This window comes from Salvia miltiorrhiza, chromosome 8 (genome assembly GCF_028751815.1).
Source record: "Salvia miltiorrhiza cultivar Shanhuang (shh) chromosome 8, IMPLAD_Smil_shh, whole genome shotgun sequence".
NCBI classification, from domain to species: domain Eukaryota; kingdom Viridiplantae; phylum Streptophyta; class Magnoliopsida; order Lamiales; family Lamiaceae; genus Salvia; species Salvia miltiorrhiza.
Genome location: NC_080394.1, coordinates 30,947,816 through 30,958,661, shown reverse-complemented (window position 1 = coordinate 30,958,661; position 10,846 = coordinate 30,947,816). Strand labels below are relative to the sequence as shown.

Here is a 10,846-nt window from a genome sequence, read left to right as displayed (position 1 = left end):
ATTCACTCCAATAATCACATAAAAAACAAAGCAAAAAACAATGGGTATTATAGTTTTACAGAATGCACAGTATATTTCCAAGAAAAAATTCGAAAGATGGTAAAAAATGATGAAGAACAATATAGACCAATCCTTTCAATAATAATAATAATAATAATAATAATAATAAAAATAAAAAGGGCTGGAATTTACAGTTAATCTATACCAACTGTTTTGGTTACCCCAGCAGCAGGCAGTGTGACCAAATATAGCAGCAAAAGGCAAAGCCAATAAAAATATGTTGACAAGAGTTCTACCGAGCAGTTGGGCGTGCAATGGATTCATCGATGGACAAGTAGTGGTGGTCGCTGGCGCCGATGTCCAACGAGCCCAAGTTGAGGGACGAGTGAGCCGAACGCCTTGATATCTCGTCGGAGCTGCCTTCCCTCACTGCCTCTGCGCCCTTTTCAATGGCCAGTGCATCTTGGATCTCCTTTATAACTTCAGACATCCACGGCCTCATGCTCCCGTGCGGCTGCACGCACATCAGCGCCTTCTCCGCTATCTTCCACATCGACTGTATGTCGTATTCGTGCAATGCAGGGTCGATGATCCCTTGCAAGTCTCCACTCTCAATGTGCATCTTTGCCTGCCAACAAACATATGGATAGTGCTATCATTTTTACTTTTCATTTTATTTTCCCCCGTTTTCTATCCAAGTACACGACGAGTAACATGCAATCTGGAGACGAACGAGATAAAAGAGGGCGTTCTGGCAGGAAAGTCACATCTTACCCATTGGACTATATTTCGGCAGTTATGTCCGAAATTCTCGTTAGAGATTGCTTCTTGACCGGATATTAGCTCGAGGAGAATGACCCCGAAACTGTAGACGTCGCTCTTGTCCGTCAGCTGCTGGGAGATGTAATATCTGCATGATGTGAAGGAAGAGTAATGAGTTTGTGTGAAAATAAGCACAAGAAGAATGCAAACTAAGCAGCTGTTGAATCCAATTGGTACACATTGCTTTGACATCCTACTTTTAAGCTTCATGTCATGTATTAGGTGTTTCAAAGCCTAGCTCAAGATTGTCAGGTAATATATATGGTAATATCCTCCATTTATAGTCTAAACCCTAAACCCTGAAGAAGAAGAACATACTCAGGATCAAGATAACCAACAGTTCCTCGAACTATGCTCGACACATGTGAAGCTCCATCAACTGCTAGTTTTGAAAGGCCAAAATCGGAAACCTTAGCTCTCATGTTCTTGTCAAGAAGAATATTGCTGGTCTTCAAGTCTCGATGAATGATTGTAGGAACACAACCAGTGTGGAGGTACTCGATCCCTGAACAAGCAAGAGGAGAGAAAACATATCAAAATTGCTTCTTCTACTTCCCAATTTTACATGTATTTAGGTAAAATCTCTTCTGCAATTTTTATGCAGTAAAATGAGTTTATTCAGTATTGGAAAATACAGACTCGACATAAAGTTTATTTTATCTGGCTAACCAACCTTTGGCAGCATCCTCAGCAATCTCAAGGCGTTTAATCCAATTAATTCCTCTTCCATGTGTTAAGGGCCCTGTCAAAATACTAGATCGTTTTAGCTATTGTCGGTTAGTCCATCATATCTGAAAATATATACTTACCATAAAGATGTTCCTTAAGAGTCCCATTGTGCATGAACTCGTACATAAGAATACTTTTTCCCTCTTCTTGGCAATATCCAAGAAACTGGACAAGATTCCTATGATGTATTCTTGAAAGAAGAGAAACCTGTTCAAGCGTCAAAAATATCAGTACGAGAGCAGACTGAAATATAAAACACTACTGAAATAGTTCACTGAATTTTCCGAAAGCTAACCATATGAATTTCAGGAACAAAACTAACCACTAACCAGCTCAAGTCGCTTAAATAAATCTAATGGTCAGTGACAGATGTCACAATCATACAATTAAATATGTTTTCCTACATTGGCATGGCAATAAAGGCACGGCCTCAAGATTCCAAGCTCGAAGTTAGATTCTGGGCTTCATGTAAAGGAGACATACTTAACTGGTAACCGGCAAAATAAATATTAGGAAATAGTAAAAGTTTGTCTTTCTTAAACAGACCAAATGTCTTTGGTTCAAGACAGTCTGGCCAACTTTGGTTTCTACAGAAAATGTAAAGAATCAAAGTGGTTCTTGGATCTTGACAATCACAATTAATGCATATTATGTTTAATCACTATCAGCAATCTTATTGAAAGCCAGTTGCAAATTTGAATACAGCAAGAAAATCGAATAAAAAGATGAAAGTTATCTCAATAAAATCATTCCAACAACTATGTAGTCAATACGTACTTCATTGGAAAACTCTCGCTTTCCCTGGAAGGAATCATTAGTCAAAAGCTTGACTGCAATTTCTTTTCCATCTGGCAGTCTCCCATAATATACAACCCCGAAGCCTCCAGACCCAATTTTTCTCTCAAAATTATTTGTTGCATCCTTGATCTCAGATAATGTGAAGTAATGAGCAGCTTCGGCAGTATCACCAAGGGAAGAAGCGAGCTTTTGAGGAGGTAAACTATGGTGTGATTCTCCTAACAAAAATTAAATATAACATAAAAGTCTCGTGTTAATCCAACTAAGATTGATGCACGTAGTGAAACGCTGGTTCTGATTGTTTAAATCTAACCTTTACGAGGAGGTTTCTTCTTTCCTTTGGGCAATAAGAAACAGGAGGTAATGGTAGCAATAAGCAGAACAGCAGCTCCGATTGACGTCCCGATAATAATTTTCTTACGGCTCCCTCCCTTCTCCTTGTGAAGGTCTGCATTCCCAGTGTAGCTGAATCACAGATGATTAAGATGTTTTAGATAGAGGCTGAGCGATTATATTGACTAGAAGTCTTTTCAAGAGAAAGATTGGAATGCATTTTGAGAATTATATTAGGTAAGACCCAGAAAGCCAATAACTTCCAACCTAGTAAAATGGAAGCTCGCCAAGTTCAAAAGATGTCAGCATGGTCACAGATTTCACATGAAATCATAGTGACTTTTGCTGAAAATTATGACAAACCAAGCCTACTTTTCATTTATACACCTCAAAACATTACATGTCAAATGAAAACTTATAGTCTTAAGTAATCGCCTAATTTACATCCCAAATTGATACGAGAAAAACAAAGTATAGTGTATCAACCCTAATTGAATTAGGGTTGATCAATCAGGGTTTACAATCCCTAATTAGGATTTATTAATCACAATTAGGATTTAATTAGGGCAGACGTACTGGATTGCGCCCCAATAAAGAATGTAAATGTTTCAAAATGCAACCAGGTATGACCCAGATTATATTGACCAAATTCATATGCATCTTAAAATAGTCATGTGATCAGTGATATGCACAAACTACTATGTTGAGCATTCATACGACCTTCCCACATGCTAAATTATGATGCAAAACCTCTTACATAGATTATGAGTATTTGACCAAAACACAAAATAACTACAGAAATTTGAAATCAGCATATTTTTTCCTACTCAATCCAAGGTAAGATCCATTTTGCATTTGCTAGTGCAACCAGGCCGAAAAATCCCCAAGACTGCAAGACATTTCGTTAGCCATATAAAGATGGCTTGATATCCCATTTCTTAGCTTGAGTTATAATATAACTGATACATTTATGCACACAATTGATCAAAAAAATATTTTGTTTTGCACCCTAGTTTCCGAAGTAAACAGACGGACATATAAGCTCCCAAGATAAAAAAAAAAAAAAAATAATATATACTCACTTCAAAGTCAGATCTTTATTAAGAAGACCAGATGGAATTTTTCCAGTTAACAAATTGTCCTGAACATACCTGCGACAAATGAATCAAAGACTCAACAAAATTCTAGTAAGAAGTATACAATTGAGAGCGAAATACTAACAAAATACATTGAACAATACAAACAAGCCATTTTGCCAGAAGAATGGATGTTTTTGGAAGTGCAACACTCGTGCAGTAAAAAGTCAGAATTCCAGACAAAAAAGAACCAAGAATAATTTAAATTCTTGAGAGGAATTTTGAGAAATTAAAGTTTCACCATAATCCTGACAAAGGCTATGTAACGGGCTAGTATTTTGGATATTATTTGAGCTCTTCAAACTTACAATTCTCTCAAATTTGACAAATCTGCCAAGGAAGGAGGTAGTTCACCATTCAATTGGTTATCCTCAAGATGTCTGCCACAGGGAGACAATGAATCAGTTGCTCTAACAAAAATAAAAAGCAAATAAATAAACAGAACAATTGGAGTACACACATTATCTTTAAGTTGGGGCATCCAGAAAAATCTGGAATTGGCCCACTCAGTGAGTTATTATCAAGCCATCTGCAATGAATAGGCGCACGACCGTTATATTTTGATCATGGACAGGGATAAGGATGTGGCATTGAATAATAAACGGTGGAGTCAGTAACTTACAACTGAACTAAGCCGCCCAACTTTGTGAACTCTACTGGAATGGTTCCAGACAAATTCTTCCCTGACAGTTTACTGCACAACCACATAAATGGTAAAAAATATACAGATCATATTTTCAGGTGCAAGTTAAGTTATAAAGGTCAGCACAGAAACATATCTATCTGTATGTAATATAATCCATTCTGAACTTTTAAGTTTTAACTAAATGGCAGTAATGGTATTATCAATTTTTCATTAGTCACTACAACATTGAACTAAGAAGGAAGCAGAATTTACATTGATGTTATCATTGGCCGAGGATCTGAACTACACTGGACCCATGACCATGGAGCAGGGAGGCAAGGGTCACCACCTTCATTTGCCCACTTAGATGATGAATAAGACATGGCTATTGCAGCCAAAACTGGTCCTGCAATTCACATAAATTAGAGACAATTTTCAAGCTGGAGGAAGGCACGGAATGTAAGTAAAGGAAGCTCTTTCGCTTTCCTCACACAAAGAGTAACTCCTCAACCTACTAAACAGAAAAGAACAAATGCTCCTGGCTCAGAGGACTCAACTTCCCAAAAAAATATGGGGTACGTAGGGAGAACAGAAAAATTCTACATAGTATTGTAGTGTAGTAGAAGAAAGCTCTTTAATTTTTACTTTTTTTATTGTAATGAATCTGTCAAAACAAAAATGCATAGTTTGCATGTTTAAGAAAATTTGTTCATGCTCACCATCAGCAGAGCCATCACTCTTTTTCAAATATTTATTGACCTCCATGGCGTTCAGCAGAGGACCCATTGTAGAATCAGAAGTCCTCCCAAATCTGAAAGATAAAACAAATGGTAGAGAAATGTTGTAGTATCCTGGCTCATACAATCGATACTGTCCTTGGGCGTTTTCTTGGATATTAACAATAGCCTTGCTAAGATCAGGAGCGCCAGGGAGTATAAACCTAAACTTTCTAGCATCACTTGGACCCAATTCTTCAATTTCGGCAAAGTAACAAAATGCCCAACCAGGAGCAGGAAAACCATCGAGATTCAACCGGTATGTCAATGATCCATTTCTGCCAACTACAGCTGTCTGCATTACCTTCTGGGGTGGCCATTCATCCCTGCTGACATCAATTGGCATCTTTGTTGATATTTTTTCAGTTCCAGGGGCAACATCAACAAGGTAATTGGCTTTTCTCACTGAGTCAGACTGCCATATTCGATCAAATGGGTCATCTGGATACCTACAGCACAAAAGCAACTGAAACTTATCTGATTTTTAATTCCAATAGGCAAAATGAAAACAAGTCAAACTTTTGTAATTTCAGGTGTACCTGACTGGTTCATCGCTCTCTGCACCAAAATTTATTCTTGCTGACATACTGAGGAAAAATTGGCTCTCATACTGATTGAAATAGATGGAACCATTAAACTGTCGGAGCTCAAGGGTGGATATAAACGGTTGGCCGGTTGTTGCATTGGACAAACAAACGCTAATGGTAGGATCTGTAGCTAGAAATATTAACTCCTGAAGCTCTATTGTATTAGCATCTGAAATTACTATAGTACCCCAATGTGTAGGCCCAAATGAAATGTCAAACTTGGGATACACATTATTGTCATCAAAGTTTCCATACAAGAAGGTCGCTCTTATGAGATATCTGGTCCTACTGATGACATTGAAGGTGTAGCAATACTTGTTATCATCTGCTGGGAAGTATCTTAGTGTCTTATACTGTTTTCTGGTCTCATTGGCTACGAATATGTTGGCTATATCTCCAGTTAACATGTTGTTATCTGGACTCCATTCAAGACCAATCTTATCTGTAAAATTATTGGAACCACCACAATCCAGACTTACAAAACCTGCATTGTTGCAGCAATTGGATATCAGTATATGCGATCACTTAACAGGCCCAATCTATACTTATATAGTTATATGCAGCAACCTCTTTGCGAAGTTGTCATCAGACTTCAGATACCTTAAGTAAGTGAGATGAATTATTGGTTTCAATAGAATTTTGTAATGTGATAATGGATTGAAACCGCTGCACTTCATCGTCACACATACAAAAGGATATGAAGCAATTTACAATTAACTGTGGCAGGGGCTTTGCAACTCAAAGAAAACATGTGAAAGAAATATGAAAGAAAAGGAAAAACAAAATACAGAACAGTAAGCAGTAACCCAGGGGCATGCCACAAGCCATAGAGAAATCTCAGCTTCATAAAGTAATTTGTTTCAGAAACATCCATTAATAATAAAGTGAATATGGCCTCTATAATCAGGGCAATAGGTTTTCTGCATATCAAGCGCATCACCTCATATGTATATATACAATCCATATACATGTGTACATATATATTCTCACAAAAGAGAGGAAAGGCTATTAGATGCAGATCTCTTTAAATGTTTCATCATTAAGATTGGAGGCTTGCTAAACCACTTTAGTTCCTTTCAATAAGTTAATAACAAATTTTAGCCCTCTATGGCTGTAAAATACAGCCTCATCTAAGAAATTATAGCAAGCTATATAACTATCACAGTGGACAATTCAGCCCCTTTTTATCTAAATACTCGAAGTCAAAAATAGTTCAGAAATCTGCATCACCTGCACCACTGCTCAATTATGACATTTTATCCTGATCTAATTTTGCAAAACTAAGATGCATCCACAATATGTATAACACACCACGTTTCTTTTGATAGTCACTTCATATTAGCATATGCAGATAGTTACTGCAGGTATTCTTGTCCTTACTAAACCACTTTGGTATCCAAGAGAATTAAAATATTCCAAACAACCTTAACAAATAAATCTTATGATTGTATTGTCCCACCTGAGACAACTTACTCCAAACAAACAAACACCGTTATAAATAAACAAGCCAATCAAGAAACCATCCAGCACAGATGGAGAAATGTGAAATAAACCAAATTATGACAAGAAAACGAAAAACTCAAAAACCCACCACGGAAAATACTCAAGGAATGCAACAAAAACAGCAGCGGAAACAAATCTATAAGGAATAAAAAAAAGAGCGAGGAACCTGGCATCTGGGCTGTGGAAGAATCCATGAGAATAAGAGCATACAGAGAGAGAGCAAAGAGAACTTTCATAGACCCCATTTCTCCTCTCTCTTCAAATATAAATATGAAAGAGTACTAGGAAGTTGAAGCCATAGAAAGGATTAAAAAGAGTGAGCAGATATGAAGTGACTGTATAAAAAAGATTTGGAGCACAAGTGGATGGAGATATATGAATGAGAGGAAGATCCTACTTCTCGTTTTTTTTTTCAAACTGCAATAATTATAGTGAAATCTTGGTGAGAGAGGAATGTTCTTGCATAAGTAAATGCGAACTAGTCTGGTTTTGCAAAAGAAGAAGTAAATAAGAGAGAGAAAGAGAGAGGGTTTAGCTTTTTTGCTGGAGCTGGGGTGTTGAAAGGACTCCAACACTGAAGGTCAGTCGCTGCTACTTTTTCATTTCTTTCTATAATGTCACAAATTTATTTTCTCATCATTAATTAATATAATTAGAACATTATACTTTGTATCTTTTATCTTTAATAATCTTATGTCTCATAATTGAAAGATGTTTGTTTTCTTTTTCATATTATACAAAAAAAAAAACAGTTAATTGAACGATGTTGAATATCGGGGGTATTTTATGAAATAAGCGATTAAAATCGGTAAGTTGTTAATCCTTAATAAATTGATAAAAATAATATAAAAAGTAAATATTTTATGGACAGAACACAGTGATTTGCTGATAGGTGGTAGCACATTTATGAAGTGTTGTATCTCATTAGCTGATTTGTAGGGATCTTAGATAACTCGTAATCTCTTTACTTGTTATCTCTATTTTTCATAAAGTAAAACTTATTTTTGCACTTACAATGTATTTTTATTTAATATTTTTTAAAATTTATATCACTTACAAATATTCATATTTTATAAGATTGAGTAAGTAATTAATTGATTCATCTTAATTCTGACGTCGAAAAAAAAGGGACAAAAAGAATTAGTTAGAGCTAGATCGTGAAACTCATTCATATGCTAATCTCATAAATTTCTTTAACTTTTTTATAGTCACACAAACTAACCTCTGACACTCACTAATCTCCTCAAATGACTCAACCTCTGACCACCAACTATGTGAAAATGAAACATCTCACCTTAACTAAGAGGCACTTTTTTATTATAAAAATCATTTGATATTCATTCTATTATTGATAATTTACTCATACTCGATGGTCTATATGTATTCATGAAAAAAAAAATGTTAATGTTCTTGAAGGATTAATTAGTACTCCAGTATTCAAAATAACTTCAAACTTTTATTATCTGTACATCACAATATTGTTACGGCAGAACTTATAGGCCACAATAAGAAAAGAAAAACAATGTGAGGTCACTATTCAAATTATTAAAATTAATCATATCTGGTTGAAAATGTTCTAACAATAATACATGAAAATGACGGTCGGCCTCGGACTATAGATAACATTTTGTACTCAATAAAAAAACAAAAATCAGATGAATGTGTAACCACAAAAACAGAGGGAAATCTTATTATAGCCCTATTTTAAAATAACATAAGTTTTATAGCCCCAGTTTCCAATACATAAGTTATATAGCCATTTTAGGTTTAAAAATCTATAATGTCTTTTGTCTTTTAAGCCTAAAATGGTTATATAACTTATGTATTATAAACTAGGGCTATAAAACTTACATTTTTATTAAAAATGGCTATATGTAATAATTTCCACCACAAAAATATGGGCGATTAACGGAAGATTAATTAACAAAATTGGAATTGAGTCGTGAAACGGGTCGGTCAATAATTTATGAAGTCAAAGAGAGTCAAAACTGATGCCACGTGGCAACGCAACAGTGGATAATCTGACGCAGGTGGAAAAGACAAGATCCGCCCACATTGAATCCATGTCATTCTTGGATGTTGCCTCATGGCGCATAGCATATGATTTCTTTGTTAAAGGAATGTGCATCAATAATATATACAGGCATAATAAATGTGCATAAAATAATGGGTAAATATCACTTTAAACCTCAAACTATTTTCGCACTATCAATTATTTTCTGAACTATTGAAAATATTTTTTTAAACCTTAAACTATCAATTTTATATCAATTGTGCCCTTTATCCATTTTTCATCCTTTTAATTTTTAATGAGTAATGCATAGAATCACGTCGTTTTATATAATATAGGTCAAAAAAAGAATGATTCTAAATACATTGTGGTATTCGGTGAGCCACGACAAATTTTTGAAGCTAAAAAAATGAACGAATGGTACAATTGATACAAAATTGATTGTTCAAGGTTTAAAAAATTATTTTCGATAGTTCAGGATATAATTGATAGTGCAAAAATAGTTTGAGGTTTAAAGTGATATTTACCCTAAAATAATATGAAAACGATCTCACCTATATATTTTTATGGCCGCTTATTAAAAAATGCCAATAATGCAAGAAGAGTGTGGATAATAATGCAGGCAAAAAGAGTAGGGGTGCGTTCACTTTTATGGATGGAAAAAAGAGGGATAATACAAATTTATGCCTTTAAATATATCTTTTTTTATCCCACATTTTACACAAAATAGAAGCTAACCATTTTTCCTTCCTTATTTTCACTTCAAGGAGGGATAATATTATACCTCAAAATGATAATATTATCCCTCCATTTTTTGAGGTATAATATTATCCCTCTTTGAAGTGAAAATAAGGAAGGGAAGATGGTGAGCTTCTATTTTGAGGAGACATTTAAAGCTATAAATTTTGGTTATCCCATTTAGAGGGATAAAAAGCAACCACCCAGGAGTCTTAAATTTTACCATTCAATAGATCCAAAATCTATATACTAATAGAAAAAGAGCCTAAGGCAGTTTAAAGCACAATTTGTGTATTACTTATTTTATTATTTTTATATGTTTATAAAATATAAATCTATTTTGATGTACATTTATTTGTCACCCAAATCTATAAAGAATACTTTATATCTATAGCTATTGATAAGACTTATAAATAAATATATTCATCCAATAAACTATCTAATAAAAGTAATGAATTAATATATTTTTTTTAAATAATAGATTTTCAATTAAAATTAAAATAATATTAAGTACACGTATAACGTACGTTCTTTCTGCTAGTAAGGATAAAATTTCGTTAGCTATTAACTATTTCCTCCGTCTCATTTTTTTTTGGCCGTCTCATTTTTTTAATCTCATTTTTAAAATAATAAGTTAACATCTAATTAAAAAGTTTAGTTTACATGACAAAAATAAAGAAGTAATTAATGATTTCATAATACAATATAAAAATAGTTTAAATCATATGGGCCACACAATGAATAATAATTAATTACTTTATCTTAATTCCCATGCAGAAAAAAAATGA

The 10,846-nt window shown here is 34.4% G+C and overlaps 1 protein-coding gene across 1 annotated transcript; it reads right to left on the bottom strand.

The window, feature by feature from the left end:
- On the bottom strand, positions 1-7,923 carry LOC130997626 (probable LRR receptor-like serine/threonine-protein kinase At1g67720). Its single transcript, XM_057923012.1, has 15 exons — positions 7,476-7,923; positions 5,759-6,290; positions 5,163-5,668; positions 4,717-4,849; positions 4,441-4,512; positions 4,279-4,347; positions 4,127-4,198; positions 3,765-3,833; positions 2,663-2,814; positions 2,329-2,567; positions 1,632-1,758; positions 1,496-1,564; positions 1,141-1,327; positions 775-910; positions 1-628 (listed from the first exon to the last, which is right to left on the bottom strand). The coding sequence occupies exons 1-15, from the start codon at positions 7,552-7,554 to the stop codon at positions 293-295; spliced, it is 2,778 nt and encodes a 925-aa protein (XP_057778995.1). The 5' UTR covers positions 7,555-7,923; the 3' UTR covers positions 1-292.
- Between the last annotated feature and the right edge of the window lie 2,923 nt (positions 7,924-10,846).